Here is a 23,863-nt window from a genome sequence, read left to right as displayed (position 1 = left end):
ACCTCTAGAAGGCACTCCAGCTAGCCCTGTCAGGATCACATCCACTCTCACGGGCCAGGAGCTCCTCCACAGCAACAAACCCTTGTAGGGACCACACACGGGGTCCTGAGGACCAGGCTGCCCCTATCTAAAAGCTTCTGCACGACATCCACAGAGTCAAAACTAATGAAGTTCTATGAACACCAGCGTCAAAGGCCAAGATCCGAAGTCCAGCTGCACCAATTAGCAGCTGAATGACCTCAGACAGGTCACTAAACCTTGCAGAGCCTCTGTTTCCTGATCTGTCCAAGGGAGAAATGAAGCTATTATAGGGTTCCTGCGGTAAGTGTAACAAACAGAAGGCACTTGGCCCAGGGCAGCCTCGCAAAATGTTTGCTGTGTTAGGATGACTATGGTTCTTTGCCTGGCACTTTACATACCTCATCTTAGTTGATTCTTCTCACGAACCTGTTAGATCAGTAAGAAAGTGAGGCTCCGTGAGGAATGTGAAACACCAGACATCATCTATCTTTAAGGGGCAAAACCAAAAGATGAAGCCAGAAAGATATGATGCTCTTTCTCCTGTGTGCTCCTTGCTAAGAGAGGACACTGAGCTGCACACCTGCGGCCCCCAAGTGCTCACTTCTCTGTTCGTGGTGAGAGCGCACCTCGATCCTCGGTGCCAAAGCCAGATGGAAAAGCAGCTCAATTATCCTGCAGCTGTTCCAGATTGGGAATCAAAGCACAGATGCTGGAGGAAATCAAGTTTTCATACATGGATTCCTCTACTGTCTGCCCTTACACGTAGACTCATCAGAATTGGAAACTACCAACATTTCCATTTTAAAATCTGAGATGTACCATTCTCCTTCCAGTTCCTTTTCCCAGTTCCCTCACAATTTAGCCCCAAAACCTTGAGATGACACTGAGGAAGACAGAAGTCCATGGGGACTGTGATGGTGGGTGGGAGGGGGCTTTGGGGGAGGGCAGCCCACAGTGTGGTGTTGAAGCCCAAGGTACGTGATGATCCGTACCAAGGGACGGGAGGCTGGAAGCTTAGTGTGGGCTGTCAGAGACCAAAAGAGGTGAGAAGAGCATTCCTGCGAGGGGTAGGGGCCGAAAAGGGTGCCTGCTGTCGAGGATGTGGCGATCAGAGGCCAAGCCAGATCGCAGGGTGTGCTTACACAGGCGATAGGGCACCACTCTGGAGACAGAAGACTGGGTTACATTCAGAGGAAGTGATCGAATTAGTAAATATGTTCTTAGTGCTGGACAAGGGACTTACAAATATGGAAAGGGAGAAAATTAGGATGAATTTGTGATGTTGGACTGTAATCAAAAATATCAGAGTGAACTGCTGGTTCTTAAAATACAGAGATCTAGAAATATGCAGAATATATAAATACATAAAATGTGTACATATATGCATGTATACTCTGTACATATACATACCTATGTATGGGTGCAGGCTTGGGTGCAGGCACGTGTACATATGTGTACACAGGCCGTGCGCACAGAAAACCCCTAGCTCTGTCCCCCGGGGGGAGCCTGGAAAGGACATCGCAGTAGCGATGAGTGCACCTAGTGTACGTGTCTTAGCTTTCCAACTTCCACTCTCTGCTAGGAGGGGTCAGGGCTCCTTGAGAAGGACAAATTCCAGCATGCGGCAGAAAAGTATAGCATAACCTGCTGTTAGTAAGTACGGACGTGTTCAGGGAATGAGGGGCATATGCCAAAAGGACACCCAAGAAGAAAGAACTCCCACTGACCGAATATGGGGACTGAGCATAAATATATTCTGACGGTAACCGGTAACCCACTGAAGAAAAGAGGAATCCATCGTGACAACATACACTACGCTACGAACCACACTGACACCCCTGCCCCAAGTTCTTATGTTAGAGACCTACTCTGAAATGTAGATGGTATTTCAAAATGGAAACCTTGGGTGATAATTGGGTTTAGATCAGGGCATACGGGTAGAACTCTCCTGATGGAATTAGCACCATTCCAAGGACAGGCACCAACGAGCTGGCTTTCTCCCCGCCTTCCCCTTAGACTCTCTGCCATTGGAAGACACGGTGAGAAGGCAGAAGTCTACAAGCCAGGAAGCGGGCCCTCAGCAGAAAACCGCATGGCCAGCACCTGGATCCTGGCCATCCCAGCCTGCAGGAACTGTGAGAAATGAATTCCCATGATTCCAGTCTTCCAGTCTATAGCATTCCATCATGCGAGTCCAAGCCAATACACATACATAATGCACAGAAAATCTGATGAGGATCAGGATGTCTACAGAGTCTCCAAGTACCTGTCCACAAAGTATTTACTAAATGCAAGGGAAAGAGAGAAACTTTGCTTCACAATCCAGAACCACCTTCATCAAGTGCTGAAGATAACATCAGCAGTGACAAGACAAATCGAAATCACAGCATCCCTTCTACAGAATTACTGCCTGTTTTTCTCTGAGTTTGAGATTCTTTCAAAATAAAAGTAAAAGGACAAAAGCTAACCAACCAACCAAGGACCCAAGATGTCAGACTTCCTACTCTTGGTTTCCAGTTGAAGAGCAGAGGACCATTTCCTAAGGCTAATTCTTGGAACAGAGCCTAGTTTGGGATGTCCGTGTAACTCATTTACACCTACTCTCCTACGCACCATTTTCCATCCCCATCAAAGGAAATTAACAGCAGTAAAAATGTTATATAAATTATAATATCTTTTTCAAAACGTTTTTTTCCTACCTCATTAAAAAAAAGTCTGTTTTTGTCTGCTTCACAGTCACCCAGCCCTTGGAAATTAAATTATTTATCATTCCTCTTCTGCTGATCAAACCCGCGCTCAAACCCCAGCTGGCAAATCACCTTACTTCTGACTTTGTCTCCTTTCGTGCTAACATGCTCATCAGCTTGAACATTCTTGGAAAACCATCTGACAACATCATTTCCAAGGGCTCTGCCATTTTTTTCGATTCACTTGATTTCTGTTGGGCTTGCTGCTTTTCATTTTTAGATTACTGCTTTTCAAAGTTTTTCTTCTTCAGAATTCCCAATAAAAGCCTCCAGACCTTCCAATTACTTTCAATTAGTATGCCTCACGATCTCTTTAGTCATCACCAGTCCCAAATCTTGATTCCAAAATGCATCTCACAGATAGGCATAGCCTTCCACAAAGAGGGCAATAACAGGGAAGCCTGGGTGGCTCAGTGGGTTAAAGCCTCTGTCTTCAGCTCAGGTCATGATCCCAGGGTCCTGGGATTGAGCCCCACATCGGGCTCTCTGCTCAGCAGGGAGCCTGCTTCCTCCTCTCTCTCTGCCTGCCTCTCTGCCTACTTGTGATTTCTGTCAAATAAATAAATAAAATCTTTAAAAAACAAAAACAAAATAAAAAAACACACTTATGTTAAAGTTTCATTTGGCGTACAAAATTTGAAATGATTTGAGTCTACCCCTCTCCCCATTTAAACTTTTGAGAGGAGTTGTATAAACTCAAATCCAAATTAAGCTACACCACTGACACACGCAAAACCACTTTTGGTTATGAAAGGTGTCCTTTGTCAGCATTAAGGCAACAGGGTTGTAAAGAGACATTCACTTATCAGGGTTATTTTTGGGTTGTCTGATTCACATGATGGAAAACCTTCAGGAACAAAGCCTTTAAGTAAATGTGTTTTTTTTTTTAAATTACAGTTGGTCAGTCTCCCCCCTCTTAAAGTCACTTGTGCACCTCAGTGTTCCATCCGGAGGAAGCCATCCAGGCTGCCTCTAGCCCCTCCCTGTGCACGAAGAGGGGCTGGACAGGATGACCAGAAACCCCTGCAGGGCTAAAAAAAAAAAAAACTCCTCTTCTAAATTATAAGTGCTAGGTTCTCTTACCTTCTTCTTTAAAATGACTCTTTGCGTCTTTGGGGAGACATCCAAGACGAGCTCCGCACACGCAGTGGTCTTGCTAGAGGCCCCGGGCCTTCCCGTCCCCTCCTGTAAACTAGAATTAAAACAATAATGCACACATACATACACGCATCTACATACACGCACGCGTGTATTCAAGAACTCAGATGCAAATCCTTAAAAGGCTTAAAACCTCATCTATAAAGAGGAAACTTAAAAATCACAGCAGAAAAAGTCTAACTCAAGTTATGGAAAGATCAAGGTTGTGCGGTTTCCTTGTACAGTTCAAAGATTCATTTGTCAGAAGACAAACTGACATTTCCCCCTCTCCTGATGATTTTAGTGCCTTAAAATTCAGACATAAAAGAATGACTATATATCCTTAGAGCCCCCACCCCCCAAATTAAGCCAGACATTCCAAGTGTCCAAGAATTAGCTCTGCTCTTTGCCAGAGAGAAGATCAGCATCACTGCATCCCCAAGGCTTGGCAAGAAATCAGAAGTCCCTTTAGGATGAAAAGAAAACAAAGGGTTTATAATCACCTGCTTCCAACTCGATCGTGTTGTGTTTCTCCATGGCTTAAGAACCCTAAGCTTTATGGAATGCTGCAGGCTAGCTACACTTTGGGGTATTTTGATTAGATTTTATTTAGATTATTCTCCTGTTTCCACTAATCTTTATCATCAAAAAGGGACCGAGAAATTCGGAGTGAAAAACTAGTTTTCATGACGAAAAAAGTACAAGTGACAAAAATAAACACATAAATTAGATTTCAACAAAATTAAAACCTTCTGCTCTTCAAAGGACACCAACAAGGAAGTAAAAAGACAATTCACAGAACAGGAGAGAAGATGTCTGCAAATCATACAGCTCATATAGAATTTGTACCCATATTATACAAGGGTCTCAAATTCAACAATGAGATGCAAAAAAAAAAAAAAAGAATTAAAAACAAGTAAAGGATTTGAATGGACATTTCTCCAGAGATAAGCAAATGGTCCGTAAGCACATGAAAAGCTCAACATCATGAGGTGTTAAGGAAATGCAAATCAAAACCACCAGCAGAAGTCACTACACACCCAGTAGGAAGGCTACAGTCAAAAACCTGTGAAACAGCAAGTGTTGGGGAGCTGTGGAGAAGCCGAACGCTGGCCCACTGCGAGTGGGAAGGCACCGTGATTCAGCTGCTGCGGAGAGCAGGAGAGCAGTTCCTCAAAAACTTCAACATAGAAACAACATGGAACCCAGCAATTTCGGCCCTAGGTGGATACAGCAAGGAACTGGAGACAGCACTCCAACACACATGGGCATAGGCATGCTGACAGCAGCCCCCTCCACAGCGGCCGAAAGTGACCACCACACTGGCGTCCATCAGCAGAGGAATGGACGCCAGAGTGGGGTACGTCCATACAACAAAACATTACTCGGCCACAACAGGAAGGGAATTCTGACACATGCTAGAGTGTGGATGAACCAGGAAAACATCATGCTAAGTGAAAGAAGCCAGAGAGAAAGGGCCACATATTTATGACCCCATTTATGTGAAATATCTGGAACAGGTAAATTCTTAGGGATGGAGAGCAGACTGGTGGTTGCCAGGGGCTGGGGGGTAAGAAGGTGGTGCCCAGTAACTGCTTAATGGGTTGGGCGTTTCTTCCTGGGCCAATGCAAATGTTCTGGAACAAGACCCAGCGGTGGCTGCAGAATAGCAGGAACACACTAAATGTCACGAAATGTCCCTGAATTGTTTGTTTTTAAATGGTTAATTTTATGTTGTGTGCATTTCACTTCAACTGAAACTAAAAGCCAAAACAAAACTAGTCTCTTCCTCGTCATTTGTTCTCTGCAAAAATGCAAAGAAATCATGTCTAAAATATGTCAAAACATGGTACAATCTCTCCCCACACCAAAACTCCCAGGAACCTCACGCTTTATCTGCTCCCTATCTGCCCAACCCATTAAAGTCACAATCACCCACGGAGTCTTCAGTTCAAGAGCAGAGTAACTAACTACTGGAATTTCACATGAGAACATAAAGAGAAAAACATGATTAGCAACCAGATTAAGAACTGGTTTTTCAGGCACTAAAACCGTAAGCACGTCATGCTGGCGAGTGCCATAATCTTTAAAAAGAAACAAGCAGCCTGACTTAATTATAACAAGATAAACAACCCAGCACCAGTATTTCCAAAGAGATCCGTAACAAACAAGGAAAAGAATGGTGATTCTAAGCAAAGATGCCCATTCAATTCATTCATTGCTAGTGAAATCTGGGCTCTGGGTAGGTGAGAGGTGCAGCCAGACCCCGAGATAATTTTGTGAGCCTCAGTGCATACAAAAATGTCATTCATAAGCAAAATTATTCAGAACATTTTGGTAAGGGATCTGATCTTAAATGTCCTGTCGAATGGGGGCGTTCTATTTGTCGTGCTAAAGACTTAGCTCTTTTCCCTGTTTTTCCCACAGGTAAACTTTAAAACTGGCTCCATAACCGGCACAGAAACAATCAACTGTATTTACATTTTGCTGGAATGACCAGTTTTTGAAAGCCTGGTGTTTTGAATCTCTATGTACCAATCTAACAACAGAATTGGAATAAACTTGCTATTCCTCACCTGAGTTTCCTAAATACAACTAGTGAGAGGACTGTGAAGGTTATAATTCTCAGGCGGCTGGAATTACTATCAAGTCGAGCTACTCTGGTTGCCTATTGGTGATGACCAGTATTCTCAATGGGAGAGGGGAGTCAGAATGACGATTTGAATAATTATGATAAAGATCAGTCAGTTTCAAATGAGAAAAGAGATAAAAATACCAAGAAGTTTAAAAAAATACATTAAAAGTACCACCTTAAAACAAGAGGAACTGAGGATATGAGAGTAATACCTTATGGGAGGAATGTTAACTACCAGAATGGATTATTGGTGAGATCTTTAAAAAAAGAACAGTCTTGCCTCTTTGGATAAATTTAATCTAGCCAGAAGACAAGGCTTTAGCCTAAGACCTCTCAAGATAGACCCTGAGCCTAGGATTTGGTCAAGAATGGAAGGAATCTTCCTTCATCCTCTGGGCCTTTTGAGAACTGCTTAAACTCTAAAACCAGTTAATAATTAGAGCCTTCTGCTTTATGAGAACAGCAGTTTAACCCAGAATTACCCTGAGAATGTATACGTAGCAGCGATGTAAATGAAGTTTTCGTAATAGAGCTGTCGGTTGTCCTGAAAATCATTCATGCTGCAGCTGAGCTCAGAGGAGCCCGCCCCCTTCACGGTGAGCGTGATGAAAGGAGGCAGGGTGGGTTCATCCCAGGCATAATCCAATGACGTCATGGGCTTCACTTCGGTTCGGAGTCTGGGTTCAGCGACACCGTGCTGAGTAAAGACCACTGGAACCTACGGTAATGGCAAAGAGGATCAAGAGGGCTTTCCTTCAGAGTGCTGTCACTGGAGAAAGTGAGTCGGGGCTCCCCAGGCTCAGGCTCCAGATCCTGCCCCAGCCAGCCAATCCCACACAGAACAAAACCACAGTCATAAGCATAGTCCTCTAGCCTCTTCAAATGCCTTTCTAATCATCTTCCTAACCATATCAAGCCCCCAACAACTAAAGGACACAGGCCATCTCCTCTACTCTCACCCACCCCCCAACCCTCGCCCCCATGATCCACTCAACACAGAAAGGAAAACAAATTCTGGCATTCAGCTTTGGGAAGTCACATATTATAAGACGACATTACTCAAAGGCGTAACTTAAAAGAGCCTCTTCTGATTTCCATTTTGTCTTTCCTTGTAAGATTTATAAAAAATGTTCACTGTAATGACACAACAGTGGAAGTGCCTGTTCCCATTGTCAGCGGACAAGCTGATTCTGATTCCTCTCTCTGTACAGAATGTCACCCAGACGATCCAGTCAGGATGACTGTGGTGGGCTGAGAAGTCACTTCCGGACAAGGCTGCCCAGCAATCAAACTAACGAGCAGAAAACACCTGAGGGTAAGGATGTCTAGGGCTGTCCGGCTGCAGAGATCCCCATACAGTTTCTTTCCAACCCAAGTCTAGAAGGTATTTCCTCCTTATCTTAAAGGCAATACGTACACCACCTTCCCGCACATGCAACAGCCAAACTGGCTCACGACCCCACTCGATACCTTAGAAAAGTTGTCAATTCGGAAAGGCGGTGGTAACTGGTCCGTGTCACTAAATGAGATCCTGTAGGTAGCTCCTCGGAGAGTAATTTCCACACGCAGGAAGAAGCACTTCCCCAGGGTATCTCTGCACATAAAGGAAGCAAAGAGGCTGCACACCATGGAGGAAACAAGTTAGAGTTCACTCAGACTTCTCACCGTCGGGGTGTCACCTGGACCTCAACGGCCACCACTGCGTGCTCTTTGATCATATTTGAAAAGTAGAAATGGACCATATAATCTCACTGAATGAAAAAGAATGCATCCAAGGAACTTCTGACCAGCATTTGTCAGCATACAGTAAGACCAATGGTTTACGTGGTAAACCATTTTGTCTTGGGTAATGGTGCCAGCGTAGCAAATGAGTAAAATAGTGTTACACACACACACACACACACACACACACGAGTAATTTCACATGGTTCAGACTAATGTATGGATGTTATTAATAACCAGTGTTTTTACTATAGGATGACAAAAGGTGAGGAAGAATCCACCATTAGCTACCAGTATAAAAATCATAATTTTTTAATATATGTGTGTCTTTATGTACATGTATATGTGTATTTAAATACAGACAGATCACTGGAGAGAATAGGGGAGCTCTTCCTTACAAAGGATTATCACTTAACAAACGTAGAAGAAATGAAAGAATTAGAAAAATCACCACTTTGCAACAACCAAGGTAATCACTATTCGGGCAAGAGTCATCAAACCATCGCGTGAGAAGTTCCCAGAGCAGAATATACACATAGTCTCAAACTACCCCTCCTGGTGGTCTGCTACTGTTTACAAAGAACCAAAGGTAACTGCACAGAGAGGCTGGTGGACACCACCCTGATCAAGTGAAGACTGAATTTAGCAACATCGATAATGGGACCGACGGATGTCACGGGCTTCTGGTGTCATGACCCACTGAGAAACACACAGAACCACATAGGTAGTACTCTTACCAAAAATGACTGACCTAAGTCTATGTATAGGAAACTCTCAGAAAAAAGAAAATAGAACATTCTACAAGAAAGTGGCTTGGAATGTCCACAATAGCCAAACTATGGAAAGAGCCTAGATGTCCATCAACAGACGAATGGATAAAGAAGATGTGGTATATCTATACAATGGAATACTATGCAGCCATCAAAAGAAATGAAATCTTATCATTTGCAATGACATGGATGGAACTAGAGAGTATTATGCTGAGCGAAATAAGTCAATCAAAGAAAGACAATTATCATATGATCTCCCTGATATGAGGAAGTTGAGATGCAACGTAGGGGGTTTGGGGTTGGAAAAGAATAAATGAAACAAGATGGATCAGGAGGGAGACAAACCATAAGAGACTCTTAATGTCACAAAACAAACGGAGGGTGGCGGGGGGTGGGGGGGAGGCTGGCTTATGGACATTGGGAAGGGTATGTGCTATAGTGAGTGCTGTGAAGTATGTAAACCTGGCGATTCACAGACCTGTTCCCCTGGGGCAAATAATACATTATGTGTTAATTAAAAAAAAAAAAAGAAACTGGCTTGGAGTCTTTAAAAATTTCAATGTCAAAAAAGGCAAAGAAGGAAACAAACAAACAAAATAGGCAAAGAAGGAAAAGCAGAACTACTCTAGATTAAAGTGGATGGCTCTATCTGCCGAATAAAATGCATGATCCGTGACCAGATCCTCAATCAGGAGGAGGGGTGCTGCTTTATTATAAAGGACATTTCCTTCTTTCTTCTTCTTCTTCTTTTTTTTTTAAGATTTATTCATTTATTTCAGAGAGAGAGAGAGAGAGAGAGCACGCACAAGCAGGAGGGGCAGAGGGAGAGGGAGAGAGAATCCCAAGTACACTCTGCGCTGCGCGTGGAACCAGACCCAGGAGTCCATCTCATGACCCTGAGATCACAAATGGAGCTCAAATGACTGTGCCACCTGATGTCGCTATGAAGGATGTTTCAAAAGACTTTATCGGGGGTGCCAGGGTGGCCAGTCAGTAGAGCGTGCTATTCTTGATCTCTTGGCTGTGAATTTGAGCCCTACATTGGGTGCAGAGATGACTTTAAAAAGAAAAAAAACAGAAAACAAACCAATATTCAATTTTTTCAGCGTGTAATGATAGTACATTTACTCAGAAAAAACGTGCTCGTCTTTAGGTAGATAAGTGAAGTGCTTCTGGCTAAACTAACAGGATGAGTTTGATACACTTTCAAATGGCTCGAGAAAAGTATGCCGTGTCTTACATGTGTGCACGCACGCACGCATGCACGCATGTAAGACACAGCAAAATGCTAACATGTAGCTGTATCCAGTGAAAGATAAAGAGGTTCCCTTATACCACTCGTGGGCTCTCTATAGGTTTAAGCATTTCAAAATGAAAACGTGGGGAAGGGCAAAGAAAGAGGCTTCGGCTCTGTGCTCAGTCGCTCTGTGTACTAAAACCATTCCAAAGGGTTAACAGAGGTATACCGTCTTCATCCCCCACCACCACACACTTTCCTTCCTTCCTTGTAGTCATGAACAACTTTTACTTAATTCTGAATTGGCTTCCTCTTCTCACACAACGTATCCAGGCGACCTCCACCCAAGCAGTACATAAACCACGGGTGGTTTTAGCTGCAGAACTAACGCCTCACGCCCCCAACGCATGAAGTCTGGTGGGGACACAGGATACTGGCAGGCAAAAGCTCTGGTTGAAGCAGGGATGAACGCACTGGAGCCCTGCCCACTTGGCTCCTTCAGCCCCTGAAGTCACCTCCTTAAACCCCCGATGACTCGTAGGAACACAGCTTGAAAACCCCTTTACCGGATGCAATGACCTCTAACCAGGGCCAGGGCAAAAGGAATACACCACTGACCACAAAGGAAAAGAAAAAACAATCCTCAGACAATGCATGCTTGAAAAAAGTCAAATACAGATACTACTTTGCATTATCTAGTCTTAAATCAGTCATTTTCCTGTTCCTTTACAAGAGTGTTCTCAATGGAGAACTAACCATAAAGTATAAAAGCTTAAATTTTGCTTCTAAATAGCAATGATTTCAGTGTCTTTAGCTGCCAAAGGATTTGATGAAAGAAATTAAACAGGACACAGATAAATAGAATGGCATCCCATGTGCACAGATCCAACCAAAGACTTAATGTTGTTCAGATAGCAATGCTGCCATTAAATGTGGATCTACACAATTAATACAGTCCCTACCCAAATTTCAAGTGGTTTTTTTCTGGAAATAGAAAAATTTACCCCAAAATTCTGATAGAATCAAAGAATTCCAAACAGCTAAAATAATTTTTTAAAAAAGATTTTGTTTTAAAATAATCTCTATACCCAACATGGGGCTTGAATTTTACAACCCCGAGATCAAGAGTTATGTGCTCTACTGACTGAGGCAGCCAGGAACCCCCAAAATAATTCTAAAAAAAAACCCCAAAGTTGGAGATTTCACACTTCCTGATTTCAGAACTTATTACAAGTTACATTATTCAAAACAGTGTGATACTAACATAAAGAGAAACACACAGAACATGGAACAGAGAACCCAGAAGTAAACTCTCACATTTAGAGTCAAGTAATTTTTGACAAGGGTGCCAAGACCATCCCATAGGGAAAGGAGAGTCATTTCAACAAACGGTGTTAGGAAAAACTGGATATCCACAAACGCAAGAATGGAGCTGGACCTTTACCTTGCACCACAGCCATACATTACTCAGAATGGATCAAAGACCTCAGGGTCAGAGCCAAAAGCATGAAACTCTCAGAAGAAAACAGAAGGGGAAGCTTCACAAAGTGGATTTGGCAGTGATTTCAAGGTATGACATCGAAAGCACAGGGAACAAAAGTTAAAGGAGGGGAGTTGGAGTACATCAAAATTAAAAACTTCTATACGTCATGGAACAGTCACAGAACAAATAGGCATTGTACAGAACGGGAGAGAAATACACACAAATCATGTCTCTCCAAGGAGGTTACTATCAAGAATACGTAAAAGACTCCTGTAACTCAGTAACAGAAAAACAAATGGGCAAGCGATGAACAGACATCTCTCCAAAGAAGACATCCAGATGGCCAACAAGCATATAAAAAGAAGCTCAAGGGGCGCCTGGGTTGGCTCAGTGGGTTAAAGCCTCTGCCTTCAGCTCGGGTCATGATTCCAGGGTTCTGGGATCGAGCCCCGCATCGGGCTCTCTGCTCAGCAGGGAGCCTGCTTCCTCCTCTCTCTCTGCCTGCCTCTCTGCCTAGTTTCTCTCTGTCAAATAAATAAAGTTAAATTAAATTAAAAAAAAAAAAAAAGAAGAAGAAGCTCAACATCACTCACCATGAGAGAAACATGAATGAAAACCACAGAGAGCTATCTCACACCCACTAGGGCAACTATTATCAAAACAGCTGAAAGGAACAAGTGTCAGCGAGGGTATAGAGAAATTAAGAACCCTTGTGCACTATTGGTAGAAACGTAAAGAGGAGCAGTTACTATGGAAAATAGTACGGGGTTCCTCAAAGAATTAAAAATTAGAGGGTGCCTGAATGGCTCAGTTGGTTAAGTAGCCGACTCTTGGTTTCTGCTCAGGTCACAATCTCCGGGTTGTGAGATGGAGCCCCGCATCAGGCTCTGAGCTCAGCACAAAGTCAGCTTGGGATTCGTTCCCTCTTCCTCTATCCCCACGCCACCCAAGTGCTCTCTCTTCAATCAATCAATCGATCAATCAGTCTTAAAAAAAAAATCTGAATCACCAGGGACACCTGGGTGACTCAGTCAGACTCTTGGTTTTGGCTCAGGCCATGATCTCAGGGTCGTGAGACGGAGCTCGGAGTTGGGCTCGTCTCAGCGTGAAGTCCGCTCGAGATTCCCTCTCTTTCCTTCTGCCCCTTGCCCCACTCACAGGTGTGTGCTCTCTCTCTCTAAATAAATAAATAAATCTTTTAAAAAAAATTAGAAAGACCATACAATCCAGCAATTCCATTTCTGAGCATAGACCCAAAAGAAATGAAAGCAGGGGCTCAAAGAGATCCCAGTGCAGCCACGTTCACAGCAGCACTCTTCACAACACCCAAAGGTAGAAGTGCCCAAGTGTCCATCATCAGGTGGCCGGAACAGAAGTCAAAGGTGGTCTGTACATACAATGGAGTAGCATTCAGTCTTAAAAAGGAAGGACATCTGCTCCAACAGAGATGAACCTTAAGGACATTATGCTAAGTGAAATGGGCCAGTCACAGAAAGACAAATACTGTACAATTCCACTCAACTGGAGGCACCTGAGTAGCCAAATTCCTACAGAAAGTAGGTAAGTGGCTGCCAGGGGTTGAAGAAGATGCAAAGTTGTGTTAATGGGTATAGAGCTTCATTTTGCAAGAGTTGGGAACACCGACTACCCTATAGTGTGGGTACACTTAAGCTAGTGAACTTAAAAATGGTTAAGATGGTGAATTTCACATTATGTACCCAAGCCCACAAAATAATCTGTGACTTTGTGTTATCTTTTTCATATGGTATGTGTATTTTATCATAATTTCAAAACATTTAATGCTTTTATTTAAAGCATTTGATAAAAGCAGAAAGAAAAAAGTCATCGTGTGGTGGTTGATGCGGAGTCTGTTTAATTTTTCTTAATAAGGACCTGAGGGTCACTGGGTTAGGCAAAGAAGGCCAGATGACTTACTAGAACAACCAAGAGAGAGAAGAGCATACACAGTTGGAAAAATAGACAAAACTGTCTATAAATAATGTTAGCATCTAAATACAGATAGAATTTTCAGAGTTGCAGGCAACCACGAGCTCAGTTCAACGCCGTGGATTTATAAGCCTCAGCCCACGGCAACTGTACCATGGTCAAAACTGTCAACAGCCCTTTGATTCCTTCCACCAAAACATTCGGTCATACTTACCTGTTCACAGTTTTATGAACTTTGTCTGAGCTAGAAACGTATGTGCCCATTTCATGAAGGGTAAAATTATTCCCTATTTAATAGCTTTGGAGATGTTTCCAATGTATATGGGATTTACAGTCACCATTTACATTACTGTACCTCAAACATGGCTACTTTTTGTCGAAATACAGTCTCTGAATTTACCTCATGTTGATATGGAAGGAATTATTCTTATTGACTTCAAAGCCTCCGGACCAAATACAATTGGGAACATCCATCAGTCTGACACATAAGAGCTGGTCATAATCATTCCGAGGCCAGTGGAACACCACACTGGAACCAGGAAGGGTGGAAATGTAGCCTTCAGGATTGGCTGTTCCCTGAAATACACAGGATCCCTGGCTTTAGTCAACAAATCGAGTTACGACAGCAAATGTCTCCGAGTAACCACCTACTGTGAGCCCTGCCCTCTACCATGAGCTAGTGGGGGTTCCAGAGGCACAAAATGGTCATTCACATCACAAAACTCACAGTGCTGATGGAGAGACAAGCCATAGCATTAAAACTCTCCATGCTATTAAATAAACACTAGTCATTTTTCAAAAGGGAATGACTTACCTGTCCCCGGGCAAATTCCCTCTGTGCAAATGCAAGCTTGTGAGATGATTTATTATCTAACAGGTAACGAGGGGCAAAGATGACCATACAGGTGTCGATATATCGACCTCGGCCTTTCTTGACATCAATACCTACAAATAATAAGAATCACTTCCGTGAGTTAATCACAAGAAAGAATATCTGTGGTCTGACAGATATCAACAGGCTTCCCAAGTACATAGTTTCCCTGAGAAAACAATCACATCACCCAGAGATGCTGTCAAGCCTCCCAACAACGAAATGAACACAACTGCACTCCAAATCTTATTCTGCATGTCCACTTGGACCTTCCGTGGTGATACCGAAACCCTCCTAACTCCTAGCTTCTCCCTAAAGGGTGCCCAACCACGACAGCAGCTGAGACACACAGATGTTCAGCCACAGGTACCAGTGACTGCCGTTTATGAAGCGGGCCACTAAGACAGTTTATATACTACCTTTCTGTTCACCTCTGGGACACAAAATTCTCTCCTTGGGAACTTGTCCCTTTCACATGATATGGCAGAAACTTCAGATTACATAACTGGAATCTGCACGGCCCTGCACGCAGCATACTCTCCTCTAGGACTTTCTCTTAGCCCACTGCCCGAGAACCCAGCTGAACCACAAAGCTAAGTATCACAGGAAGTATTCATTCACAAGACAAGACAGGTGTTGCCAGCACCTACCATGTCCTGGGAAAACAGACTAGCAAACGAAACACATGCCAAGGGAAGAAAGTCATAATGGTTCAGCTGGGTGTCTCCAAACACTGGACCCCAAAGAAAAGAAGGGAAAATAGCACTGAATTATCTTAAAAACTCTGATGGTGATTTTAAAAACTACAAAACTCAGTGGGATACGTTATTCATTCATTCAGATAATAACAGCAACTATATTTGAGGCACTAGGCTGAGCTCTGATTATACGATGATAAAAATATCAATAGTTAGGGCGCCTTGGGTGGCTCAGTGGGTTAAGCCTCTGCCTTCAGCTCAGGTCATGATCCCAGGCTCCTGGGATCGAGCCCTGCATCGGGCTCTCTGCTTAGCAGGGAGCCTGCTTCCTCCTCTTTCTCTGCCTGCCTCTCTGTGATCTCTGCCTGTCAAATAAATAAATAAAATCTTCAAAAAAAAAATAAAGACAAAAAATATTGATAGTTAGAAATAGTAAAAATAATATTTATTGAATTCTTAATGCAGGCTGCGCCTCTCCCAAAGGCTCTACATTTAATTCTCCTAACAACCTTATGAGATAGTATTTTCGGGCTTTCCTTTTTACAGACGAGGGCACTTGGGCATTGGGTCACAGAGCCCATCAGTGACACACCTGGGGCTCAACCCTAGGCACACCGCCTCAGGAGCCCTTGCTCATATCATGATGGGATATTTATAAAGACCCTATGCAGCAGTCAACAAGAGTCAAGAGAACCATAAAGAAGGAAGAGATCTTAGGACATGATAACTGGGTGTCCTGGTTGTCCCAACATAGCCCCAGCTGTAAACAGTCCAGTCTGTTAACTCCATAATTCACCTCTACTGGCTTGAAAAAGCTGGTGTTGCTTCAAATCTAAGTCTTCAAAATAACTGAAAGACTGAGCAAATCACAAAAACAGATGAAGTCTGAAATTCTGTACCTAAGAAATGCTACATAATACTCGAATAGGGAGATGTGCCCTATTTTTTTTTTTCTAGAAAGCACTGTCAGAAATCAACATTCACAGCTAGCTGATCCTAACCAATACAAAGTCTTCCTAAAAAAGATATTTAACTTGATATTACAAGAAGAGTCTACAGTATCAAGACCCAATTTAAGGGGCTCCTGGGTGGCTCAGTGTTTAAGCACCTGCCTTCGGCTCAGGTCATGATCCCAGGTCCTGGGATCGAGCCCCACATCAGGCTCCCTGCTCAGCAGGAAGCCTGCTTCTCCCTCTCCCACTTCCCCTGCTTGTGTTCCCTCTCTTGCTGTCTCTCTCTCTGTAAAATAAATAAATAAAGGGTTTTTTTTTTAAAAAGACCCAATTTTTTTAAAAGCAGGCTATTTTATGTCCTTTTTTATCTTTGATTGCCTTGGCAAACTCCCAATAAATGACTATCTGTTAAGACTAAAATGTACGAAAATCCTTCTTTTTGGAGGTACATGTGAGGCTAACTGGCGAGGTCCTCCCTGGCTTTTCATCTTGGGACTTCACTTTTAAACTCTCCTGATAGGGAGCTGGTTATCTAATTCTTCAAAAATATTCAGGGAGAGATTCCACAAATTCCCTTGATAATACACGCCAAGATCTCATGATCCTTAGGAATTATAAAGTCCTATCTCAGCCCACCCCCTCTATCCCTTTCTTTGGTATAACAACAAAATTCCTATCACAGTACTGTTCCTAAAAACATGACTTTTCATGAATGTTCCTTGCATAAAAGTTTGTAAGTGTCCTTACACCGTACTTCTGACCGGAGACCTATCTGCCTCTCTGCAGGAACTCTGTGCTTCCGGAGGGCCAGCTGCTCAGAAGCCACAAGCTCCACTTCTCCCGAGTCTGTCCCAACTGCGGCTTCTAGCCAACGTGCAGTGTCTTTCTTTGGGAACGCTCTCAAGACAAGACACCTCCCCCCAGCAGATAGCCAAACGCAGCATGAAACACAGCCTTTGCCTACTCAAGAGGTGGAATAAACAGATGCAAAGACAAAATACAGAAAATGACCCATGGCAAACAAACAAATAATAATAATAACGATAATATAAAAGAAAGAAAATGATCCCTGGTGGGAGAACTACGAAAGTTGATTTCTTCTACTAAAAATCTTAATGTCAACCTTAAAGGAGACAACTCCCAGGAGAACACATACGAATTCATGTTCCAAAAACAGGATAAGGAAGCTGGGCTTGGAAGGGACTCTTGCTAATAAGTCCTCAAATACTTAAACATACCTCTGACCTTCCACGGGACTCAGGATAAACAGCTACATGAAACCACCTCGGATTTTCCTTCTACAACAGGACTCTTTGTAGCTACACTGTCCAATTACAGTGGCCATTAATCCTGAACCGCTATTTAAATCCATTAAAATCAAGTGGAGCGAGAGACTCAACTCCCAGGCCACACCTGCCCCGTCTCTGTGTGCTCGGCGGCCACGTGTGGCTAGTGCCATCCTCGTAGAGAGTTCAATGGACAGCACAGTTCTAGAGGGTTTTCCAGCATTCAACACTCCACAGTGCTTTGAGATCTTTGGAAATTATATACTAAAGGAAGGGTGCGCCGCTAACATTTTAACCTGAGACATATTTAAATCAAACTTATCTGCACCCTTCTGAAAGTCTTCTGACTACTGCAGATAGCTACAAGGAATGTAGGTACAGCCCTCTCCCCTTCCTTCAATACCTTCCACCTCAAGAAGTTAAACTAGCTTAGGGGCTTCTAATTACTATAACTGCTATGTACTTTTTATAATATTTTTGCTTCAAATGTGTATGCCCCAGTCATAATCCTACTTCTGACCCAGACTTGCCCTTTGCATCTGGGCAAGTCACTTAACCTCTATGCTTCAGTTTCAAAGAGAACAATGCTTCTTACCCTCTTAGGGTTTGCAAGTTTTAATGAATGCGTGGGAAATGCTTGGAGGAGGAAAAGCATTCTAAGTGTTCCTATTATTCCCATGAAAACCAGGGATTCAAGCCAAACCGATACTTTCCTGACACAGGTGAGTCTGAAATTAAACAGAGCCCCAGACCTCAAAAGGGCAGTGTTTTGGTGGCTCCTTGGATGCCTAGGAGAACAGATCTGTGTTGATATCAATCTAGCATTCAGAGAACAGATACCTGACCCAATGCCAAATGAGAAAATCAGCACTTGCAGCCTGGCCAAAACGTATGGCCAGCTTATTCCTCCAAGCCTGAGGTCATTGGCCAATGGTTCTGATTCTCCCGCTGCGCCACACGTAACCCACCGATGTTATAGATCAGCCCTGGGCGGTTTCCTTGCTGGATGACTTTCAAAGCTCGGACACCACTCCCACCATCCAGTGAAAAGCCCTGACACCAGCCCGGCATGCCTTCAGGGTGAATCCCCCTTCCGATTCTCATCGTGCAGCTGTGGGGCAGAAGAGCAGAGATATATGTATTCAGCTGTGAGAAAGTCTTAATCAGGAACCGCTGTTGTATCTGCCACCCCAAACCAGAACCCTAACACGGACTCCTGCTCACTCTCGTGTGACTCCCCAGCAGAGCAGGGCAATCAGACAGGGGCCAGAACTCTGATCTTAGAGGCACACACGGTACTACAATATGTGAAAAGTACTGACATCTACACCGGGACACGTTCGGAGAAAAGAGGATTCAATCAGCTTAAACCATAAGGAAAGGACTACAACACCTTATTCCTCCGAGAAACAAGGAGTCGAGGCAAACTCATACTTTCCTATCTCAGGTGTTTCAGGGGTTCATGGAACTCCTTGACCGTAAGAGCAAAGGATGTACACAGCTGTGCACACCAGAAATGTATGTGCAGGAGATGCCGCTCATGGTGTTTTCTTTCCCAGACCCGGTACTGTTGCAACAGCAAAGCGCCAGCTGGTTGGCCAGTGTCTTGTCCCAGGTCCTGGAGACAGACTTCCTGAATGTGTGCTCCGGCTGTACAACTAACAAGCCATGTAGCCTCAGTTTCCTCATCTTACTATAAAACAGTACTTCCTGCCCTGCCTAATCCACTGGGACGTGATGTGCGAGGCAGAGATGCTTCGTCGTGAGCCGTGGGTTCCCTGGGTAAGTCAAAGTGCGTCACAAACGTCAAGTCCTTGATCTAGAACTGTCAGAATCCTCTCGGTAAAGGCGTGAGACTGTGTCAAGGGGCTGTCTCTATCGCCCTCCATGTCCTGTCAGTCCCCAGCCAGTCCGAGACCGCCGCGTCTGCAGCGCCCCTGAAGCCGCCCTCCCTCTGCGGCCCCCCCGCACTTCCCCGCAGCAGGAAAGGGCACTGCTCTCACCTCCCTCTGAGGAAGGCTCTAAATGAGAAGACTCCTATAAAAAGCAGAACGTCACAACCAAGAACAAAAGGGAATTCGTGCTCCTACCACATGCCCGAAGGCCAGGTCATCTAAACCTCGCAGCCGAGGCTGGCCCCGGCTCCGAGCTCTTGAATTGGCACAGTTTATTTCAAAAAACGCCCTGGGCTGAGTTAAGGGGGCAAAAATTTTACCAAAGGGCCAGGGTACCTCCCCTCTGCTGCCAGCTCCGTTGCCCGTGCTGACGGCTCTGTGCAGGAGAAACCCGTGGAGAGCAGGGAAGGGAACACGTGGGTTCTCCCCACTGGCCGAGTTATGAATAGAACTACTTCAATACATGTAAAATAAAACTAGCTTTCATTATAAACCCACCAAATGGTTTATTTTCAATATCAAATGACACAGAAATTAGATCCGAAAAAATCCCATTAGGTCATGGTCCTACTCCCCTGCCAAGCCTGGACTGTTATCTACAGTATATTTCCACTTGCACAGATACACTCTAGCTTTTGCTAATTTCCCCTTCCCATAAAGAATGGTACTCACAGGTTTGGCTGCTCTCTGTCGGCGTAGCAGAATAAGAGAGGGCTCAGGCTCCGGGCCAGCTCGTGTTCCTCAAACTGGCCTGCGGCATCTGTCTTTGCATTGTCCTGTCTGAAGATCAGTGGTAACCCTTTAGGAAGGAGGGGGAAAGTTTACATCAATCCCACCCAGTCTATGCAAGACAGATGCAGATGGCACAGGAAAAACATCGTCAAGCGGGAGAATCGTGAAAATCGGATTTATTTGGTGGGCTCAGCTTGTTGTCTGAAAGGACGCTTTTGACCATGATTAAGCACTTATTATGGAAGCAGGAGGGTTTCAGCAGCTTAGACTGTTGAAGTAATCTATTTGTATTGGCTCCGTTCAGTTAGCTGAGCGAATATATCTGAATTCCCATGGCCAACGCCAAAGGCCTACTTGAGCGGCCTCTGTACATACCTGTTTTGTTAATCAACCAATATGGAGCAGAAATGAAGATCTTCAAGGACCCTTCTGCTCGACACACGATGCGGATGGTGAGGTTCAGCTGCCGCCGGTTGATGTCATACAGTCGCATCCTCACCATGTAGTTTTGGGTTCCCGGTGGAATGAGCAGTTCCTTACAGAGTGGAAAATTCTCCAGGGATACCCCTAAAGAAGATACAAGCCATTGTCTGCCTGGGTTCTCACTTCGGTTTGTCAAACAAGCCCGCGGCCGAACAAAGTTGGGCTCCTTTCAGAGAAATCAGGAACTAGGTATGTAACTGGCAAAAATCTCATCAGAACGGCCATTTTCCCTTAGCTGGAGCGAGATACATTTGAAGCAAACCAGATGGTCTGGAAGAGACCAGAGAGTCCGAACTGCATAATCAGAAGGATGACACTACCCAACAGCTATCAGTAATAGTTACGATTGTTGTGAGCTTCAGGCCCGGGGCTGGGCAGGAGCCTCAAACACAGGAAAGGCGAGCACAGGGTAAGAGGCAAGGTCTTGGGCAGTCACACGGCCTGGTTTCCAATTCCCAGTCTGTCCTTACCAGCTGTGTGATTCGGCGGGGGGTAGGGGTGGGGGAAGCGTACCTCGCTCGCTGGGTCTCCTCTGCCAAATGGAGAGAACACCAGCGGGTCTGTCACAGGATTTTTGCTAAAATGATCCTTCCTGTGGAGTGCGAGTAGGTAGGTAGGAGTGCCGGGTGTGCACGCAGTGCAGTGGCAGGGCGACACTGCATTTTCTACAGGGCTCCAGGAACGTTTGTTGGAGAGATACTTAAATGCCAGAGCAGACATCTGTTTTCTTTAGAATGGATGACTAGCACTGCATTATTTTTTCTTTCTAAATGAAGCTCAAGGATTTACATATTCGCTGAAATGTCAGCAGGTCACCCTTGAACATGCTGCTTAAGTTCAATGAGTCTGGGGTTCCTTGCCTGTAAAATGGGGCTACCAGCTGTCTGCCTGAAACAGGGGTTGTGTGAAGATCGAACGAGAGGACACAGTGAGATCAATCATGCAGCCGGAGCAACACAAATGTCTCCGTCGTCATGATTCCAAGGTGACGACAACAGACTTAAAGCAACATACATCCTGCTCGAACTCCTTTGCCTTCAAGGCTGCAAATACAGTAACGGTTCTCTACGCTGTTTGTCCCCGTCACTGAAAATCACCCGGTATGTAAACCCCAAACCTCGGATCACGTGTGTAAAAGCACCTGACTTAACGCCCGGAGCCCCATGCATGCTGAGCACATGTCTTCCCCTTCCCTGAAAAGAGGAAAGACCCAGGATTTTGCTCATTTTACAGCTAGGGAAAAAAAGCACTGTCTGAAAAGATGAAATGACTTCCTATAGTCACACATCAAGTGCGCAACATCAGAAAAGGGGCTCTGTTGAGTCCTCCCTCTAAATCTTTTGGATTTGTTCAGTTTTTCTTTTGATGATTTTCTAAGAAGTTTCTTTTTTTTTTTAGTGCATAAATCCCTTGAGCTGGGTTACTGAGGTATCATATGTGCTATAATTTCTCTAAAATGTTTACCCAATGATCACAAAATACTCAGTGACATTTCCATAGAATTACCACCAATGATTCTTGGACTGAACGCTCACCCAGTTCAATGTTCTGTGATGTATCAGCTGTGTGGAGGGCCACCTCTTTGCCAGGTTTCAGGGTCCCATTAATTGGCATCCCTTTCACATAAAAGTCAAGTTCACAAGGTAACAAGTTGCAGATGACCACAGTTGGAAGGAGGTATATGGTATGTCCTGGCTGTCTGAAGATCTGTTTCGCACTATCAGAAAATATGTTTGAGGGCATATAATCCGGATAATTCTCCTTCTTTATGGCCACACAAAACCTATGAAGACAAAACACTGTAAAAACCAAAGAACTTGAATTTTTCCTCCTCAGTGGAGTATGAGAAAGCATACCTTAAAATGGTTCAATAATGCAGTAAGATATCATTTACTGAGGTATAATTAAATCACGCTAAAACAGGTCATTTTAAATGCTCAGGTTAGCGAGTTTTGACAAAAATGTATACCTCTTTATATGCTACCCAAAACCAGTTATACAATCTTTCTCTCATTCCAGAAAGTTCCCTCCAATGTCATCTCCCAACAAAGAAGCAACCACTGTCTTTTACTTGTCACTTACAGATTGGTCGAGCCTATTATTGAGCTGCATGTAAATGGAATGATACGGTATTTACCACTCCCTGTGTCTGGCTTTTTGTGTGTAACGGGAGGTGTCTACAACATGCAGCCGTGCTGTTGTACGCATTAGTATTTGACCCACATGACAATGGACGAATATGCCATTTATTTATTTATTGGTCATCCTGTTGATAGCCAGCTGGGTTGTACCTCCAGATCAGTTTCATGAGCATGGAAATCCTAAACATATCAAGTCTTCCAGGGAGGCCTGGTGGGCTCAGACGTTAAGCGTCTGCCTTCGGCTCAGGTTGTGATCCCAGGGTCCTGGGATCGAGCCCGGCATCGGGCTCCCCACTAAGTTGGGAGCATGCTTCTCCCTCCCTCATTCCCCTGCTTATGTTCCCTCTCTCGCTGTGTCTCTCTCTGTCAAATAAATAAATTTTTAAAAATCGAGTCTTCCAATCCACAAACTTGGTTAGCTTCCCACTTAGTTATTGGGTTTTTTTTTTTTACTATCTCTTGGCAAGTTTTATCATTTCTAGCATAGAACACTAGTACATAATTCCTCTGATTGTATTGATTTTCTCTATGATGGTTTTCTATTTCACTGATTTCCACACTTATTTTTATCAGGTGCTTTTTCTGTTTGTTTCTGTCTAATGTGCTGTTCTTTTTCTACGTTAAGGCAGAATCATTGACTTTACATCTTCCTTATTTTCTACTAAGACCATTAAAGGCTACACATTTCTCAGGATCAGTTGGTTAATAGTCTGACTCCAGCTCAGGTCACATCCTAGGGTCCTGGAATCAAGTCGCGCAGTGGGCTCCTTGCTCAGTGGGGAGCCTGCTTCTCCCTCTGCCTGCTACTCACCCTACCTATGCGCGCGCTCTCTCTCGCGCTCTCTCTCTCTCTGACAAATAAATAAATAAATTTTAAAAGCTATACATTTCTCGAAAAAACAAAACACTCTAGAACTGCTTTTGCTGCTTCCCCCCATATTTTAATGTCTAGTTGTTATTATTATTCAGTTCAAGATTTTTTTTAAAAGACTTTATTTATTTACTTGACAGAGAGAGAGAGAACACAAGCAGGAGGAGTGGCAGAAGGAGAGGGTGAAGCAGACTCCCTGCAGAGCAGGGAGCTAGATGCAGAACTTGATCCCAG

General features: G+C 44.0%; 1 protein-coding gene across 7 annotated transcripts in view; it reads right to left on the bottom strand.

Annotated features, from left to right (window-relative positions):
- Positions 1–23,863, bottom strand: part of VPS13D (vacuolar protein sorting 13 homolog D) — a 249,077-nt gene that overhangs the window by 116,742 nt on the left and 108,472 nt on the right. For all 7 annotated transcript variants that reach the window (XR_009399590.1, XR_009399591.1, XM_059375825.1 and 4 more), the window contains 9 exons: positions 22,153–22,400; positions 20,510–20,701; positions 20,075–20,201; positions 18,476–18,618; positions 14,514–14,644; positions 14,100–14,275; positions 8,011–8,134; positions 7,023–7,258; positions 3,852–3,960 (listed from right to left, as the gene is read on the bottom strand). Coding sequence is in view for 5 of the 7 variants with exons in the window: in XM_059375825.1 (XP_059231808.1) it covers positions 3,852–3,960; positions 7,023–7,258; positions 8,011–8,134; positions 14,100–14,275; positions 14,514–14,644; positions 18,476–18,618; positions 20,075–20,201; positions 20,510–20,701; positions 22,153–22,400 (1,486 nt within the window). In the remaining 2 variants the exon portion in view is untranslated. The remainder of the gene's footprint in view (positions 1–3,851; positions 3,961–7,022; positions 7,259–8,010; positions 8,135–14,099; positions 14,276–14,513; positions 14,645–18,475; positions 18,619–20,074; positions 20,202–20,509; positions 20,702–22,152; positions 22,401–23,863) is intronic.

The sequence above is a fragment of the Mustela nigripes genome, chromosome 14 (assembly GCF_022355385.1).
Source record: "Mustela nigripes isolate SB6536 chromosome 14, MUSNIG.SB6536, whole genome shotgun sequence".
NCBI lineage: Eukaryota > Metazoa > Chordata > Mammalia > Carnivora > Mustelidae > Mustela > Mustela nigripes.
Note: the sequence above shows the minus strand (reverse complement) of the source record. Positions and strands in the feature narration are given on the sequence as shown.